We start from the raw sequence: 19,224 nt of genomic DNA, 5'->3' as shown, positions 1-19,224 counted from the left end.
ACTTACAGAAACTTCCCCCATCGTCTCCTGTTAGCAACAGCAGGTATTAGTGGCTGTCCGATTACTCTGAGTACCGACACACTCACAGCTCCAGAAACAGCCCATTCCCCAGCCACAGCTCCTCACCCAGCACGATGCAAACCTGCTCCAAGCCCACAGTTTACTCCCAAAACTAGCCTGTTGTTCAGAAATTCAGTTTGACCTTCAGCAAGCTCACAGTCACAAGCAGTGCTCCATCGGAGGAAAAAAACAGGAGCTGGCTAAATGATTATCTGAGGAAAGCCTCGCTTAATCTAATTAGACAATCTGTGGCTTCAGTGAGAGCCAAAGAGACTGTTGCTGCTGCTGCAGCTCCTCCTGCTGAGCAGGACACACCAGGTCCACACGCACCGGTTCAACACACTACAGGTCCTCTTGCTGAGAGGAACACATCAGGTCTACATGAAGTCACAGAGTAGGCTACATCTACAAACCTCAGGGTTTACCAGCAAAAGATGTAAAACTGAAAACAGATGGTCAAAGGGTACAACCAGGAAGCAAGCCCAAGAAAACAACCTAACATCCACTTGGCATCGAACTAAAAAAACTCAGCTAGCATATCCTAGCAACCACCAAGAAACATCCCAGCAACCAGCTACAGGTACTGCCTATCCCATTTGTGACGCTCTGACTGCATTAGAGGTTATTCACTATAGCTGACTTAATTTGTTACACATACAAAACTGACACACACACACTCCCCCAACACCCCCCACCCTGAGTAGCAGTGATATAAATTGGCATCAGCTGGTACGCACACACACGTGACTCACACAAACACACACACAGGTGGATTATAGCCCGTAGAGACGCAGCAGGATTAACTGAACACACGCACGCACACACACACACACACACACACACACACATACAAGGTGATATCCCTCTTTCACGTTTGCATTATAGTATTTTTGAAATAGCATAACATTTGACCCCACACTGTAAAAAGAACTGTCACAGTGGTAGTTGAATGTTTAATCTATCAGATAAACAAGGGGACTGGCCCTTCCCTCACAAATTCACAAGTCTATTAAAGCTTTGGATTCATGATGCTACAAAACCATGACTGATTAAAGCTTGTATTTACACTTTACCACGTTATAACTTGTTATAGCTCCAATTAATAAATATTTACCTCTTAAGGTGATAAATGGCGTCTGTGAGATAACCTTGCTTGATAAATTAAATATAGGTGAACTGATTTAGTCGAAATTGAGCATGTGGTATAAGATAACTTGTTTGTACAGTCTATGTACGTGCATGTGCGTGTTGTGGGTGTGCTGCCACCCAGTGGTCAATCTACACTCACTCACTGGCCAAAAATATACCAGTTAGTGACGTGAGGTGATGTTCGTGGCTAGTGAGGCACTGAATTATGAACCCAATGGAATAGCTTAAATTTGCCATTCCACACTAACTGGTTAAGTTTCATATCTCAAATGAGCGTTTTTTTTACGCACATATAGGTATTTGGCCAAAGAAACATTGGAAAATCTATGGAGAGAGAGGGCGCATTTGCCGTAGCAATTCCACAGGTCTTTCATACCCATTCAACACGGGAGTACCCAGTGTGAAAAACAAACAATACAAATCAAAAGATTTGAATTTAAAACCAATTATGTAGCCAATCTTTTGTTAAATCTTTATATTCTGATGATTCTGATTATTCAGCTATATATCTTCCATCAGTTACCACTTCCCGATTTGACTGAAGGTCTGTTTTAAGCATTGATTTTAGGTTTTAAGCTACAGTCAATGGTTATAAGCTTAGATAATTCTCAATTTTTGCAATTCACACAGACAAAAGATCCCAATAAATGGACAGCGGCCGTAGAAGAAGAGCAATAGCATGAACCCATGGCTCACTGGCGCCCTCTTCCATGAGCCAGAAGTAGGCTACTACCAGTCCTGCACTAAATCCCCCTTCGACTTTTCTAATATTCAGTTCATGCTGAAACAGCATTAGTGGTTTCTCAACTGTATGATCATTTTGGAGGATATAGTTTGTGGTGCTGCCAAGCCTACAGCCTAAAACGGGTTTGTCAAAATGGTTGAGATCGCAGTCTCCTGGCTGAAAGAGATCTTTACAATAGCCCAGTTACTTTAAATTATACATGAAACTAAATATAGGCCACACATTCAACTGTCTATTTATGATTATATTTTGATTGTCTGGAGGTTACGTTACACGTTGTTGCATGCTATGGTATAGAATTTTTTTTTATCGCAATGCTGATACTTTTTTGCTTTACACCCATTTTGTCACACTTGTACTGTACATCCACTGCAATTATAATAGGCCTACTCAAAGTATTTTTTTTTAAATCACAAAGTCCTTTGATCTAGACACCATCATTATTATGTTTTGATCAATGGTTTTATTCATGTATTCATTACACGTTTACATATCATGAATGTTTAAAAAGGAAATAGAATGGGAGGTCCGTGGTAACTTCCTCTAATGGGTGATCACGTGCGTCTACCAAACAGCTGACTGTGACCTCACTCACCAACATGGCGGACTGGAATAGAGGTATTGCTGTTTTTGACACGTATTCAGTTCTAAATATTTGTCTATGTACCGTCTGTAGCAGTCTCATAGCCAGTGTTTCTTCCATGTGAATGAGTGTGTAAAAATGACAGATCACGTCAGCTGTGTGTTACTGGTAGTAGATATCTTGTTACTTTACTTAAAGCAAGCTAGAGCTTAGCTTAGCTAGGAGACTGACTAGCTTCGTAATTTATTACTTGCAGGTTAGCTGTCCTAACGTCACATATGTCTGAAGTACTACAAATATAAACGTTCACGTCGTCCACCAAATTATCGAGAGCGAGAGATAGTTAGACAGTTGACTATTAATATGTGTACATAGTTTACTTCTGGTCTGACATTCCGAGGGAGAGTCTAACTTTTGTACTGTGTGTATTAGTGACTGACACACATATACCTCGGTTACACTAGATCACCGAAACAAACACTATCGCACACTACTGCACCAGAAATTCAAGTTCACCATATAGAGATTTTATACAATTTAGTGGTGTTTGGTTTATACACATTCTATGCTTGTCACTTAGCTTATCTAGTTGACTAGTTATGGTTTATTTTTTGTCTGTGTCAGACATCAGGGGCTGCGGTGGAATCAGCAGTCCATTTGATTGTGCCTTAACCACACTAGCTACTTATGAAGTGATCTAAAAACATTTTAAATACAGATATATATTGTTTTTCTTTAATTATTACAAACTAGTCCTCACTTTCGTAGCAGATTATTAGGTCAGTAAATTAGCATCATTAATTTGACGATAGTGCTGCTGAGGACATTTAGTCAAAATGCTGTGACCACAGTGACAAGAAACACTTGGTGACGTCATGAAATCAACACACTGCCATTTTTGCAATGCTCATAAATACATAATACATTTCCTCACTTTGTCAGCTCTTTGTGTCATTTTTGATCCACTGTGTTTATGTGTCTACAGGTCATGGCTCTGTGGACGACATGCTGGATGTTGAAAACAAACGGCTGGCTGAGAACCTGGCCACCAAAGTCTCCAGATTGAAATCTGTGCGTACAAAAAATGAATAGATCATAAAATATATTGACAGATTATTGATAGGGCAGGGAGTTACGCATGTGCTTTCATACTGTGTCAGTTTTTACAAGTTGTAGTTTATCTGGTTAGGTGCTAGGTGCCCCAAAGGGTAACGCAGTAATGGATCAAATGTAAGCTTCTGTGTTCTAGACTTTCTGCTACTGTGTCCCTTTCTCACACATATTAGTTGGATGTTACTAATCATTCTTTATCCTCCTTTTATCTGACAGCTGGCTTACGACATTGACAGAGAAACTGAGGATCAAAACGACTACCTTGACACTATGGTGAGCTCTTCCTGTCAGTGAATTAATGTAGAAAATTCGGATTTCTTGATATTTAAGCATTCAACATATATTTATATTTGCGAAAATCTGAAAATTGCTTTTAATTTTTTGCACTCAACAACAAATTAATTCTTATCAATTAATACACCCTTGAATCCTCGTGGGAGCTGCAGTGACTGAATAGCTACAAAAGGATGATGTTTCATATTCACAAATCTTTATATCCTCCTCTCTCTTTCAGGACTCAAACTTCCTGAGTGCAACAGGCCTGCTAAGTGGCAGTGTGAAGCGTTTCTCCACCATGGTCCGATCCGGGAGAGACAACCGTCGCATCCTCTGTTATGTCTCTCTAGGCCTGGTCTTGGTCTTCTTCATATTTTACTACCTGGTCTCTAGGATCCAACGCTGATATGGAAATACTTATCAGCCAGACACTGTTGACTGTGATGCCGTATCTGCTAGGTTCTAATAAGCTCTGGGATTCTCACACAAAGGAGAAGACTTTTTACTCTGCACCAAAGCAAGAAACCCAACAGTAAGCAGCAGGGGATGTTGGCTTGCTCACTGGGGGAACCTTAGTGGTTGTGGCCACACTAAAGGAGGCTATAAAAAAAAAGAAGAAATAACACGTCTTGATTTTCGTGTCCCCTGCTGGGCACCAGCTTTGTCCCATCACACAGCATCCAGGATGTCGAGAGTGTGGAGCCTGAATGCAGATCCGGTGGGAGTGGCAGCTGAGTGCAGTAGACTCATGAACCTGTCAGTCAAGATAAACTTGCCCAAAATATATATATCATTACAGAGTAGCAGTTGTAAATTGTCTGTTTACACGGCACAGCTGTGAGCTTTGTGTTGATGTATGCGTTTGCCTCATAAAGTAAAGGACAGAAGGAATGACTGGTGAAACAGCAAAAGATAGCTTGAGTGAAAAGCTTTGTAACTCATGACATTTTTTCTTCTGTCAAAACATAAAGGTATACTTTAAGGCATTTTCTCAAAATTTTATAGACTCATAGAAAAGTAATCCCTCCCAATATTTTTTTGTTGCATTGTGGATGTTTCTGGGCTGCAACCTTTTCGGCAGTGTTCATTTGTGCTTAAGTATGTGACCGCTTTGAAAAAATCTGAAAACAATTTTTTGCTTCCTGATTCACTGTTTTGGTCTTGCTAATGCCTCTCCCTGTCTTCATTCAATATCTATTTTGATCACCTTTCTCTTGTTCATTAAGCAGAGAAGGAGGGGTCAGGTTTGAATGCCATGCTTTCAGTCAGCAACTTACAAATGCCACATAGTACACACAAGTGTGAGTGTAATTCCATGGTCACAGTTTCATGTACTATACATTTGTACACATGTTGTTATTTCCTGGGTACTCAAACAAATTAATCATACATTTGGTCCATTAAATACAAAACTGAAAATCTTTTTTAAATATTCAAATTCAATACAACTTTATTGATCCCAAAGTTAATTAGCAGGAGCAGCAGATATATTCACGCAAGTCTGTAAACACTTTCAAATTGAGTGTGTTTAGATCTGTTACTTTAGATAAATGAGATATTTTTGTACAGTGTGTGTTTGCACTTCAGGTTTTTTTCTTTTAATAATTAATATTAAATGTTGGGACCTGTCCTCTCCTCTTTATAATTTTCTGTTCATAACATTTTTATTTTTTATTCCATGTTCAGTCACTGAAAAAGACTGTTGGAGATTAAAGAGAGTAATAGATAGTAGTTCCCTTCCTCAGTGTGTGGACATTCCAGCTTCCTGTACTGCTTATCAGTGACAGCATGACACGCATCGAATATTATTGTTAATATGTGTGCAATAAAAGGTTATGGTCTTGGTATGATACAGATTTCAAGAAGGTGTAAATTTTATTTTAATGATGGTTCAATGACAATACTGTATTTTGACAACCAAATGCAAATAAATTAGAATTCAATAAAAGTTTTAAAAAAATGGTTATTAGTGTATTTGTTATTTGCCTTTGTGGCTGTGAAGTTGTCAAAATGAAGTATAAATGAAATAAAACAATTACAACATTAAATAGTGATAGTTAATGCCCTGAAAAATATTATATTATTAAAATATTATAAAGCACTCTTTTTAAGGTATTTTTTTATTTTTTATTTTTTTTACTACTTCCTTTAAGAAAGAGGATTCTATTTATGAATTTAGACTTTTCATAAACGCCTGTTCATGTAGAAGCTACAGGTGGGAAAACGGATTTCCCTAATGTAAAGGAATGGTAACAGAATAATCAGCTTTACGGTGTTTATTTATACCACGGTTAACTAACAAAAAGGAAACCAACTGTGCGTGTTGGCCGCTGTGTGTCGCTTCGGGTCGACTCGCGTTCTTTCGGTATTCTCCGGCGTATCTCTTTCCTCGGGCATCATGAAAAACAAACAACGAGCGGCCTGCCTCTCCGTGGATTAGCTCACCTTATTCTTTCCGTTTCTGTTAATTTTGGAGTAAATATTGTGAATAAAGACTATCGTCAACGCGTTCTGCGTCCGAGGTTCATCTTCGCTTCGTAGCAGGCTCGGCTGTGCTCGGACCACGCTCTTCCCCGCGGCTGCTCGGTCACATTCGGCTCTTGTCGTTCGGCGGGTAGAATGGATGAAGCAGATTCGGCCACGAAGGCACTCGGGCTGGTTGAACCGCCCATCGGCGAGCCGCCGGTGGAGGGAGTGGGCTCGGATACTGAGTCGGAGGCCGAAGTCACCACGATGGCTGTGATGGCGGAACCGGGAAACATCGACATAGGAGCCGAGTCCCTGCCGAACCCTGACGAGGCCGAGGCAGCGTTTGCAGGTAACACGGGCTTTAGTTAGCAGTAGGCCGCTGTTGTCCTGGGTGGCGCTAAAACACATAGTTAGATGATAAGGTTAGTAAGTTACAGCCCTTGTTTAAACAACAAGAACAGATGCTAGGTGTGTTACTTGTTAACGATATAAAAGATAATATGTAAGGATTATCACATGAAACTGCACAGCTCTTCAACAACAAGCAAAACAATCATTGTAGCGTTGTGATACACCTTACCAGACTGGATTCAATTATTGTGTAAGTTTGAAATGGTTCCATATCGATAACATGCAGCACATTTATCATAGCAGACACTTTCAGTTTGCTGATTTAGCAAGTATTAGCAAATTCGGCACTGCCATACTCCATTATCCATGTACCGTGCATTAGTATAACTTTTAGAGTTGGCGTGGATTGCTAGTTTAAAGTGTGTGTTTCGTTTAAATCCAGTTTGTTTCAAACTGTATATAGGCCGAACTAAAGAGCAGGTTTTAAAAATTAAGAAAATTTCCAACTCATGAATGATCTGTGTATTTCTTTCCTTTATTGGGCAATGTCACATTTTGAATGGGATTTGGTGGGCAATGTGAGATGGGCCTGATTCTGGTGAAACTGGTATTTAATATTTCCTGTAATGCACTGTTGGGGGAAATAATGCTGTCAGCATAACTCTCCAGTTTGGTTATGATTGCATGCTTACTGTAGTAATTATAGTACAACTGAACTGCTAATCTAAAAATGTATGAAGTAATGAAATATATGAATTCGTTGTTGCTGTCAATCAGAGGTGACGGCGGTGACTGTTGGGGACGTTCAGGGTGCAGAGGACAACGTTTTCACCACCACAGTCGCCACGTCCGGCAGCCTTCCTGAACACGTGCTGGTAAATCAACACACACTTGGTCACACTGCTACATATGTTCAGAGTTGCTCTGTATATAATAAGGTCTCCCCTGACAGATTAGAGTTGAGGAGAGAAAATACCATGACGGGGCAGATTTGCTGATTTTCTTGTCATAAACAAACTCTGTCGCAAATGGAGTTGATACATCTAAAAGAGCAATCAATTCTGAAGAGAAAAGGCACCATTAGAGTTATAAAAATTCAGCTGAATAGTTTCCACTTTCTGATAAGTGGGGACTTTTTATCAGTGGTGAAATGTGTGGCTTTCTGAACAACAGTGAATGCAGGCACACTGTCGGAAATGGTTCATTCTTCAAAGCTTCCATCGAGATAGTGCACAGCGCTATCAGTTGGTAAAACAGCCTGCATTAGCCAGAAAGCCCACAGAAAATATTTGTTGAGTTCGTTGTCTAACATTTGAATCTGAAATCTCTCAAAGCGGAAACTTCTTCCCTCTACTACGTCAATGTACTTTCTGTGCTTCCAGTGCCCTCTGCTGACACATGTTTGAGTCTTCTTTTACACTGCATCCTCTAAGTGTATACTATATACTGTGTGTGTACACAGAGCGGTCGGACCACTCTTCAGCTGAGTGAAGGTCTCAGTACCCAGAAGGCCACGCTGATCGTGGTTCACACAGATGGCAGCATTGTGGAAGCTGCTGGTCTCAAGTCTGCTGCCTCTATTGGATCAGGTATGTGTGTTTGTGTGTGTATGGCTATGCACAGAGACAGTAACACGGACACGTTGCTGTCTCTGAGGTGTCCATACTGATTCATGGAACCTGGCTGTCGGTATCTGTTACATCCTCATCAGGCCCACAGACTCCGCCCACTCCGCTCACTCCACCTCATGACAAAGACTCTTGCTCCAAATACAACTGGGACCCCTCGGTGTACAACAATGAGCTGCCCGTCCGCTGCAGGAACACCAGTGGAGTCCTGTACAAGAGCCGTCTGGGATCAGGTAAACAGTATGATTGTCAATTGACTGGAGTCACCATGGAAACATAACCCTCCAGGTTAACCTTGTCCCATTAAGGTTAGGTAACAGGCTAAGCTCTGTGTCAGGCTCATCTCTTTTTACAATCACTCTGTCTTCAGAGTTACTCCTGGAAGCTTCCTACGTATGTACAGCTGCCTTGAGGCAGACTTTCAAATGCACTAAGAAAAGAGCCCCCAGCTGTACTGAACCAATACAAAATAAAATATATTACCCGAATGGTCAGATCAAAAAATTAAAGGCATCCCAGTTTGTGGGGTAATACTAGTCCATTATGCTTTCAGCTTCTCTTTAATTCAACTACAGAAATGACTGCTGAGTCATAAGAGCTTTAGTAAAATGGCAGATTAGTAAAACATGAAATGCATATCCCTTGGACATCCTCTATTTTTAAAAACTGTTCTCTACTATTTTGCCATTTTTATCACAGCATGCTGAATGCAAGATGGTGTTGTTTGTCTCATTAGACCGCCTGATGGCGATGTTGGCTCACTTTTCATATGAAACTGTACCGCCATGATGATGAGAGCTCGATAGCGCAGGACCTGGGTTGCAGGTTTTCTGCAGAGCAAAATTCTGGTTACTCAAAGGCTTTGATGAGAACAGGTCTGTGAATGAAGATGTACCAAAGGTTACTGATGATGTGGAATCAGTCTTTAGATTGTTATAAGCAGAACCAGAGTGGGATGAAGACATTCAGCACGCAAACAGTATTATTTCCATGCCCAGTAGAAATGACAACAAGGACTCTGCTATCCTGTGTTTCTGAGTAATTGCGTTTTACGTTTTGTTCAGGGGGTAAAGGTCGCTGCATCAAACACAACCAGCAGTGGTTCACTCCTACTGAGTTTGAAGGTCTAGCAGGGAGAGCGAGCAGCAAAGACTGGAAGAGGAGCATCAGATATGCTGGCAGACCTCTGCTCTGCCTCATACAGGTACTAAACACAGCCACTGTTCTACTACATCACTACTGTATTGAAATACTACTATAGCAGCGCTGCACAGCATTATGCTATACAGTACACCTTTCATTTACATTTGCCATGCAGTTGATCTCATTCTAAACAGAAAGCTGGACTTTAATTCTGTCTGTAATTTACACGTGTGCATGTGTTGTTAGGAGCGTATCCTGAACCCCCACGCTGCTTCCTGTACTTGTGCAGCCTGTTGTGATGACCTGACAGCGGTGAGTGAGCCAGACCAGTCCTTGGGACCAGCTTAGATCTGGAATAGATCATTCAGTTTATGAGTGATGAAATAAGGTGCTTTTGCTGCTTTTGATAATTCTGATGTTAGTACAATTTGGGCAGAAGAACTCTGCTTGTGTCTTATCTTCTGTCTCTGTCTCTTCAGTGTCCAAAGGAAGGAGACACTCTGGCCGCAGAAAGTATCAGTATGGTAAATTTTGTTTTTCTATCTCTATGACTTACTTTGCCTTTGACTTGTGATCTTTATCAAGATACATCATCTGACTTTTACGTTTACACCTAGTATCAATAATCATTCTTATGTCAACTAGCGCTGTGATGGCACCTCAGTATACAGGGTACTACTAGTCCATGATTCCTTCTTCTTGTCCTCAATTCAAATACAGAAAAGACTGCTGAAACATAAGAGCTTCAGTTTGAACTAACATTTTTGTTCGTTCTTGCCAAGAATTGACAAGAACCATTTTTTTTGTCAATTCTTTTCGATACAAAATGAAATACAGTCACTTCAGAAAGTATTCTGACACATTTATCCACGTTACAGGTTTAAGTTAAATAGATAAAGTTCACAAATTGAATACAAATAAAAAACTGAACTCTGACTAAAGTTGTTATATTAAAGAAAAAATGTTTCAGACGCTTTATTCAATACTTGATCCTTTTTGTATAAGCTGTTACAGTTTTAAGTCTTGGTTAAGTCACTGGATTTTGGTAGTTTGTCCCATTCTTCCTGGCAGAGCATTTTAGTATTCATCAGACACAAGAAGTATCTGAAGTGTCATCTTCAGGTATCTCTACAGATGTTCTGTTTGCTTTAAATTTGGGCTGTTTTCTAGTCTTTGGGTTATTGTTATGCTGAAAGGTGGATCACCATTCCTGTCTCAGGTCTCAGCAGGATTCCTGCAAGGACCTTTCTGTATATGGCTGCATTCTTCCTTTTTTTTTTTATATATCTCCTTTCAGTCTCGGAGTTGTGCTCAGAAAGTAAATTTTTTTTTGTCTCATTAGACCAGTAACCTTTCTATATCCGTGTCTCTGTCTCCTATTTGCTCGGTTCAGACAGGTCCAGTTCGTCTCTTCGTCCCGTACAAGAGGCGAAAGAAGGACACAGATCCTCTGATCATCCCCCCCAAAAAGGAACTTCCCACCACCAAAAACATCACATTGAGTCCAGGAACTACATGTACGTCAAATGACCTCAGTCTGGTGTATGACTGAAGGGGGGTCTTTGTCACACAGAAGAAACCTTTCTTAGATAGTGTTCCTTAAAGCATCACTGTTTCAAATGCTCGATTAGATTCAGATTTGGATCAATTAAGTATTGACATATTTCCGCATAGGGCCTGTTAAGTAGTCTGCAATCCTGAGGTAGATCAACATGTAAACCTTTTCTACAACTCTCTGATTGTCCAAACATGGCTGACTCTTTTGTCCTCTTTCAACAGTCACAGTGACCCCGTCAGGACAGTTCACCACCTCCGGAACGTTGACCTTTGACCGCACTCCAGCAGGTGACGCCGCTGCTGCTGCCGCCGCCGCCGCTATCATCTCGGAGGGCTCAGCGCAGAGTGAGGTGTTTGCTAGCACTGCAGGTACCATTCTTCATTAATGTAACTGATCACATTTGTTCATATTCAGCTGTGTTTGGGGTTCAGAACAGGCCTGGAATGAATATGAAACATATCACCAGGGTTTTTCATTCAATGTTAATACTATGGCGCCATGGTCTCATAACAAATCGGAAATAGCTTTTATATCTTTTTGCACGTCTTAGACGACATTGTGCTTGTATTGCGTTCTGCCCTAGTGCACCCGCAAAACATCTCTCCCAATTAGTTTGATCAACCCTCCCTCCCCTCTCCAAAGCATTATAAGTATTCAAAATTCAAAAGTATTCAGAGTTGGTCAAAACCCGGAGGAAAGGACTCCACAGGTAACGTGAACTAGCTTAACTTTATAAGAGCTAGCACTGTTAAATTAATTAGTTGACTTTACTATAATTTAGTTTTATTCGCTGATACTTTAATCCTACATAGAATTATCCATAGAATGCCACGTCTCAACAGCATTATGTTTAGTATTCCTCTATATGAACTGCACAGACCTGCTTGGTTCAGGCAGGTGCAGAGCTGCTGCTATTTGTCGGCTAAATCCAATATCCACGTTATTACGGTAATACACTTAAAAGACAGACTGATACAAAATGTGTTATTGTGGGAATGTCCTTTTAAGACGGACTCATACTAAATGTGTTATTACGGTAATATACTTAAAAGACAGACTGACTAAACTCATGATTTTATTCTATGTGACGTGCTGACATTTCATATACTGTATAAATAGTTCTCACAAAATCCTGTGGGAAACACTGTATCACGTTTCATCAAGCCAACCACTGCTCTTTTACAGAAGCACATTGTCCTCCTCAAAGAATTTCACAATTATTATTTACTCATATTTATTATAATTGTTTGTCAGAATTATGTGATGAGAAAGTTTTATAAGGTCCGGAGATAATGTTCTAGTCATCAGTGTAGAGAGACAGGAAGTAATGGGGTTGGGTGGAGGGGGGGGCCTCTGCAGTGAGGACTTTAGCCTCAATTCATGAGATAAGGCACTCAAAATGTCAAGAACATGGGGCGCCCCGATAGCTGACCTGGTTGAGCAGGCACCCCATGTTCTTGACATTTTGAATGCCTTATCACATAATTATTTAATAACAAGTACGAACTGATCTTAGAAAACCAGTTTGAACTCAAAAACCTGCTCAGACATACTGACCTGCTGTAGTTGTGTGTAGTTTGACATGAATGAGACAGCTTGGATCTACGCCACAGGTATGCTTGATGTGCACCTCCCCAGAAATGTGACTACATGTCGCAGTGGCGCAGACTGTAAAAGCTGCGATTGGTTCGTGTTGGGTGAAAAAAGGAATCACCATCCTTGAAATGAGCATCTCGAAGTCAGCGTTTCTTTATTCAAGCAGTGCACTGAATCTCACACAACACAAGGTCATGGGATAGGAGCTCCCAGAACAGAAGAATGAAACAGTATGCTAGATTATCTTCAGTACACGCCATACCGCCTAGCAACAAACATGTTATCTATTCTACGGAAGGAGGGAGTATCTTCAGGTGGCACCAAGGCCTCAGGCCTCCTGCACTCTCCTTGAACTAACAGGTTTTCTACAAAACAAGGCACATAATCATGCATGAATATAACCTGTTTACTAAATCTAGCAACTAAACCCAATATTTTTCAGTTCGAAATGCATTTCCTCACCCACTTCTTCCAGCAGCCGGACAATCAAAGACATCTCACTCTCTGCCTTTCTCATACACACCATCTACTTGGACGTCTTCTGTCTTTGCTGTGTTCCAGTGATTTCAGTAAAAGTAACAGTTGTTAGCTTCTTCTCCAGCATGAGCCATGCCATTGTTTGAAATAAACTCAACACAGCAGAACGATTGTTTGCGCACAAGTATAAATGGAACGGCGTAGACTCTGCTTATACATCTATCTATATACACCAAGTGGATACATAATCTTAAAGTCAGTTATTTATGTGTGACAAAGGTGAAACAAAGAATGAGGAAAACCCCAGTGAAATTTAGTTCACTATAATAAGAGCACAGAAGAGAACAGCTGGGGGTAGAAAATGTCTACAGTTTAAAATAAATATGTACTTCAAAAAATTAATTCATCATCAGCATCTGAGCAGATTTACTCAGTGGTAAGAGCTGTATACAATAAGAGTCGGACTTTTGCTTTACTTTCCTCTGAATCTGGATCATTTTGGATCTATTAGCGCTGTTCGACGTGTCCCCCTTTTGAATTATCTTTACAGGGGCTTTCCCACAATCCCCTGCATCCCCCTTGACCTGCAGCCGATCCATCATCTTGTTAGGCATCGGGGAAGTGCCACAGCCGCTTTCTGATTGGCTGTCGCGCTGCTGTAATGAGCTCACAGGAGACGGCGGCTCTGTGGGTGTGTCTGTCAGTGTGCGCTCGGTGACTAATGATGCTCCAGCACAGCTCGCCGTCCCGATTTCTCTGCCCAGATCTTTTCTCTTTCACATCTACTCACTCTTTCGACAATTTTATTGATGCCTGGACACTTACGCTAGATGGTTATGTTTGAGTTTTAAATATGAAATCAGTAATTTAAATGTAAGAAGGGAACCCTGATTGGGCCTTTAGCTATGACACAGGCGAATGTCCGAAGGGATGCCGCTGATTTCATTTGACTGCCGTTGGGCAACACACACGCACACACACTCTCACGCAGCTGTCAGGAGTGTCTCTCTGTCCTTCACCCCGAGGTCAATGAAGCGTCTAGGGCCTCTGTGCCTGTGTGTTTCAGATGAAGGGATGAAAGATTCCAGTACGTCACTTTAAATCCACAGACTCAAACTCAATGCGATGAAGCTGTCAAACTGGCTTCAGCGAGTGAGCACAGCCCCAGTTCTTCTCAGCTGAGTTTTGATGAAGAGAAAATGAAAGCTGAAGCAGTTTCATGTTATTAAGGATTAATATCCAGGAAGTCACAACGACAGCAGAAACTTTTACTTCTGTATTCTGCTGCTCATGAATATTCATGTTACAGGATTTTTATATATAAGGATAGTGCAGGTTGACTGCACATATAATTGAGGGTGAGCAAGATGAGCCCATCAATAGTTTGATCAGTTCCTGTCTCATCTGGATTGTAAAAGACAGTATGGGACAAACTGTTCCCACTGAACACCAGTGAAGTGTTAAAATACACTTTTATCTGCCTGTGAGAACACTCACACATCTTTTTCCCAGGACATGTTAAATCACAGTCTGAGATGGATGTCCGGTTATTTTTGGACTCCTCTGTTCTCACCAGAGCCCTGAGCTCGTCAGTACGGAGGTCAGGAGTAAATGTATGGAAAACATACTGACCTGGATAATGTGCTTTGTTTAATTCGGTTTACGTCATTCTTTGCTTTATTTGCGGTGAAGCTGGAAGAGTTTGGCTCCATGGTGAGGATTTATTGCAGGTTGCAGATATTGAGATTTTCCCTGTTTGGGAATTGACCAGATTTTGCCAAACAGAGAAAATTGGTTATCAGAAACATAACTGGCAGCTTAACTTACAATGAACAGTTCCATTCCCAATAAGTTTAAAGCCAAGTGTTCACGTAGTGTCTATTTCAGTTGTCCCCAATGAGGAGAGCATTGATGTCGTTACAGTCCCCAAGCTAGTTCTTGCCACTATGCCATTATTTTTCACATTTTTCTGGTAATTGTTTTAATTCCTGAGAGACCGTTTCCTAACATTATTTAACTGCACTTTTTTCTTGACAATTCATGTCTTAAAGTAATGGACCGTAGCTTCTCTTGGATATGGATCTTCACAGTAGTTAAATAAACCGAGCCACTATCCAGATTTCGCCCTGAGATAGGCTGGCGACCTGTCCAGGGTGTACCCTGCCCCCACCCAATGACAGCTGGAACAGGCTCCAGCCCCGCTGCGACCCTCCAGAGGACAAGCAGTTACAGAAGATGAATGAATGAATATATGAAGAAAAACAAATTTCATCAGGTTCTAATTAATTTGAGTTTATCGGTCGTCTGGGTCCTTTCTGTGTGGAGTTTGCATGTTCTCCCTGTGTCTGCGTGGGTTCTCTCCAGGTACTTCAGCTTCCTCCCACCGTCCAAAGACATGCTGGTTAGGTTCATTGGTTATTCTAAATTGGCTGTAGGTGTGAGTGTGAATGGGGTCACGTGAGGACTAATCAATAATGAAAATGACTTTTAGTAGCAGCCTGAGTGGTGTAGTATAATATGGTGTAAGTGCTCACACAGGTTCAGACTCCTGGTTAGGCTATGATTTCTGCTGCACATTATCCTCTAATTTCCTGTTAGCTCTCTGATGTCATCTGTTTGATGAAGGCACAAAATGGTCAGTAAAATACTAAACTAACCCTTCACTGCGTCTTATTGTCTTCCCCTCAGTGCTCACGGCGTTGCCATCGTTGCCGGCGTTGGCCGTGACTCCTCAGCCAGTTCAGGCCAAAGTTGCCGTGGCACCTGCAGCTACGTCTCCGTCGGCGGCGCTGATGACTGGGCTGGAGGTGGGGCCTGTTGGGGGGGCAGGAGCAGCAGCGAGCGAAGGACAGAAGAACACCTGGCTATACCTGGAGGAGATGGCTAACACGCTGCTGAGCAACGTCCAGCAGCTGAAGGCTCTGATCGAACAGGCCAAAAACTCTGGAGGGGATGCTGCAGGGGTCAAAGGTCAGGGAGGCAGGAAGGAGGTGAGAAAACACACAGGCTGCCATTTAGAACATTAACATTAACATTAAGGTTTTATAGGACACTGAGTTACTGATTGTGTTTGTGTGTCTTTAGTGTGGTCTCAGTCAGTCGTTTCAGAGCCAGATCCAGTTTCAGCAGCCCGATGACTCCGAGTCAAAGAGGAGCTCTGACATCACAGAGATCATCATCAATGTATGAGACACACACACACACACACACACACACACACACACACACACACACACACACACACACACACACACACACAGCTTTTCATGGTTTATAATTAGCAAACCTTGAAATACTCCAACTCGAGCTTTCCTGGCATTTAGTTCATAGTGTGTGTTAAGCTACAAAAACACTTGACCCTTTATTTCCCAGAATGCAAACAGCCAGACGGTATCTTTTCAACGGACTCTCTATAGACAGATGCCGTTGTAGGCTTTCTGAAGGCTGTTGACTATAGCTATGTGTTGGACTGCAGAGCTAAAAACAAGGAAACCACTGACTTGTCTCTTTGAGCAGAGCCAAGTTAGCGGTTACATCCTGTTTCCAGCCTTTATGCTTAGCACAGTCATATTTAATATACATTATTATACTCTGTAGACTGTTACCTGATGAATAAAAAAGAAATATGTGTAATTCCCAAAATGATAGACTGTTACAGGCATTATTAAATATTAGATTGATCTGTTGGATTTGTGTAGTTAGTGGAAATGTTAAATTTTAGTTTAATCGAACAAATGATGTAGTATTTACACTTAGCAAAGATAGTACACTCCAGCTGATTCAGGTCCAGCTTTGCAAAGTTTATTGTAACAGCTGTTCTTTGCTGGTAGAGAAAAAACAGTAATGCTGGACTTCACAGACTATTTCTAATGAGGTTTTTGGTTGGAAATGTCCGTTAATACACAGAACTGCTTTCTATGTTGAATGAAAATTAATGGTTTAGTTCCCAGATACATGAACATTTTAGCTGTGACACATCCCTATGTATACGTTTTGTTCAAATGCTATAACGACATGACTACCAGTCACTTTTAAAAGCGGTTAACATTTACTGTAAATGTGTACGTGGACTGGACGTTAAACACTGCAGGACTGAGCTCATAACATCCTGATTTGCAGACTATTGCAGCATTACAATGCACATAGCAGCAGTCAGCCTGCACATTCCCGTATAAGACGGTCTTACTCCATAACCAGTGATGAGGACAAAAAGTTTAGCCGGTCCAAAATTGTCCACCTCAAAGTTTTCAGTGAAATGAGAATCGGAATATCAATTCTCAGCTCATGACATACTTCCCCCCTGCTGCCTTTTTTATTCACATGTTCTCCTTTTTTTGGATCTGCAGCAGATGTGTGTGAATTGCGGCCGGGTGGCGATGAGCGAGTGCACGGGCTGTCACAAAGTCAACTACTGTTCCACCTTCTGTCAGAGGAAGGTATGGCGGCTCACCTGAACAATATTCCAGAGATGTGTGTGTCTGTGACGTCAGGATGATTTGGGAAAGTTGGAACCTTTTGGCCAGTCCTAACTTTCCTGTTTGCAGGTTTGGTTGCAATTAGGTTATGGTTAGGGTAAGGAGCTAGAGAATTGATTATGTCAACGAATGTCCTCACAAAGATGGCCACACAAACATTCAAAGTTGATTCAATCGCTATTTCCCAGTCCCCGAGGCAGCATAGAAACTAAAACAAACATGTCGACTGTTACTGTGGCTGAACAACTCTCTTTATATCCATCAACAAACTACCTTTTCTCCAGTGTTGATTTTGGAGACGCATGCATGTTGACAGCGACAGGTACAAGAGTTATCTGACCCTTGAAGTTTTGGGTTCTTTTTTGGGGGGATTGGAGAATTCTTTTTGCCAACAGTTCAGCTGTCAGGCTGCAGCCGCCTTTCCTATTCAGATTGGAAGTTGTTTGAAATCTATGCCACTTGCAGATGATTTTCCTCACAGTGTAATACTTTATTTCAAATAATTTGAAGATCTTTCTGAATCCCTAGCCAGAGTCGGAGCAATCCATGGCTTTTTTCTAAGGGCCTCATAGATCCTCATAGATCCTCATAGACATTTCAACAGCAGAACAAGATCAAATGTGTGCAATTGTGTTCAAATATGTTGAAAAAGTCAACAGGTTCCATGGAATGGTATCTTATTTCTTCTTATTTCTTATTACTGTAATTTTAATGCAATTGCAATACATTCATCATTAATGTCATTTTTCATGTTAAAGCAGTAATAGTGCAAAATTGTTTAATGTGACATGTTGAAAATAGAGCTAAAAAAAGTCATTTTGTAAATTTAAGGCTTCATTTTCATCAATGTGTTCTTACTAACTTAAAAATCTTACTAACATGTTTTTCTTTACAATGATCTGTAAAACAAAAAATAAAACACAAATGCCTGTTTTTTCTTTGCAGGACTGGAAAGATCATCAGCACAACTGCTGTCAACCTGCAGGGGGCGTGGCTGTCCAGGAGGAGGAGCCAATCACAGCTATGGACATGGACAAAGTGAAGTGAAGGTGTAGCAGTCTCCGTCCAGCGTCTTTTTGAAGGCGCGACCGACATTTCAGGTCATCACACCATCGGCTGCTACAGACTGGAAGTCCTTTAGTGTGAAAAATACTGTGTATTACAAACACACATGACAGAAGAAGATGTCTAACCTCCTGAGAGCTGAGGCTGTACAAAAACAACTGTGCACACTTTTGTATTTGTGGAGAAGTCGCTGACAGAGCCACCAGCATCTAGTGGACCGAGAACCGAAATCAGTGGAGGTGATCTCAGCATAAGTAATAGTTCAGTAATCATCCCGGCACTGTTGTACTGATATCTGATTGTGACTATTATTTTTATTATCAGGCTTTATCTATTATCTTTCTGTTATATATTGGTTATAATTTATTACATCATTTAATCACTTTGCTTTATTATGTTTTTTTGTTTTGTGTCTTCTCTTGGACGGTCATCCATTGGCTGGTCTGTAGGTATTTGTTTGGGAGATTTACGTCTCCACAGACAATCCCTAACCCTAAAGAAAGATCAAACACATCAATAAAGTCGAATCTATTTAC

The 19,224-nt window shown here is 41.1% G+C and overlaps 2 protein-coding genes across 2 annotated transcripts; both read left to right on the top strand.

Moving 5' to 3' along the window:
• Positions 1-2,412: 2,412 nt before the first annotated feature.
• On the top strand, positions 2,413-5,859 carry bet1l (Bet1 golgi vesicular membrane trafficking protein-like). The gene is made up of 4 exons (XM_084555046.1): positions 2,413-2,572; positions 3,523-3,608; positions 3,867-3,923; positions 4,165-5,859. Exons 1-4 carry the CDS (start codon positions 2,554-2,556, stop codon positions 4,330-4,332), a joined length of 330 nt encoding a protein of 109 aa, XP_084411172.1. The 5' UTR covers positions 2,413-2,553; the 3' UTR covers positions 4,333-5,859.
• Positions 5,860-6,379: 520 nt separating this feature from the next.
• Positions 6,380-19,224, top strand: deaf1 (DEAF1 transcription factor). The gene is made up of 13 exons (XM_084555428.1): positions 6,380-6,744; positions 7,524-7,621; positions 8,209-8,335; positions 8,458-8,607; positions 9,439-9,578; positions 9,764-9,829; positions 9,997-10,041; positions 10,911-11,034; positions 11,297-11,443; positions 15,837-16,138; positions 16,233-16,331; positions 17,495-17,584; positions 18,569-19,224. Exons 1-13 carry the CDS (start codon positions 6,546-6,548, stop codon positions 18,668-18,670), a joined length of 1,689 nt encoding a protein of 562 aa, XP_084411554.1. The 5' UTR covers positions 6,380-6,545; the 3' UTR covers positions 18,671-19,224.

Source organism: Chelon labrosus, assembly GCF_963514085.1.
Source record: "Chelon labrosus genome assembly, chromosome: 11".
NCBI classification, from domain to species: domain Eukaryota; kingdom Metazoa; phylum Chordata; class Actinopteri; order Mugiliformes; family Mugilidae; genus Chelon; species Chelon labrosus.
Note: the sequence above shows the minus strand (reverse complement) of the source record. Positions and strands in the feature narration are given on the sequence as shown.

Coding starts and splice junctions, on each gene's coding strand:
- bet1l (XM_084555046.1), top strand. Junction 3,609..3,866: donor AAGTCTCCAGATTGAAATCT/GTGCGTACAAAA, acceptor TTTATCTGACAG/CTGGCTTACGACATTGACAG. Junction 3,924..4,164: donor ACGACTACCTTGACACTATG/GTGAGCTCTTCC, acceptor TCTCTCTTTCAG/GACTCAAACTTCCTGAGTGC.
- deaf1 (XM_084555428.1), top strand. CDS start 6,546: ATGGATGAAGCAGATTCGGCCACGAAGGCACTCGGGCTGGTTGAACCG. Junction 6,745..7,523: donor GGCCGAGGCAGCGTTTGCAG/GTAACACGGGCT, acceptor GCTGTCAATCAG/AGGTGACGGCGGTGACTGTT. Junction 11,035..11,296: donor ATTGAGTCCAGGAACTACAT/GTACGTCAAATG, acceptor CTCTTTCAACAG/TCACAGTGACCCCGTCAGGA.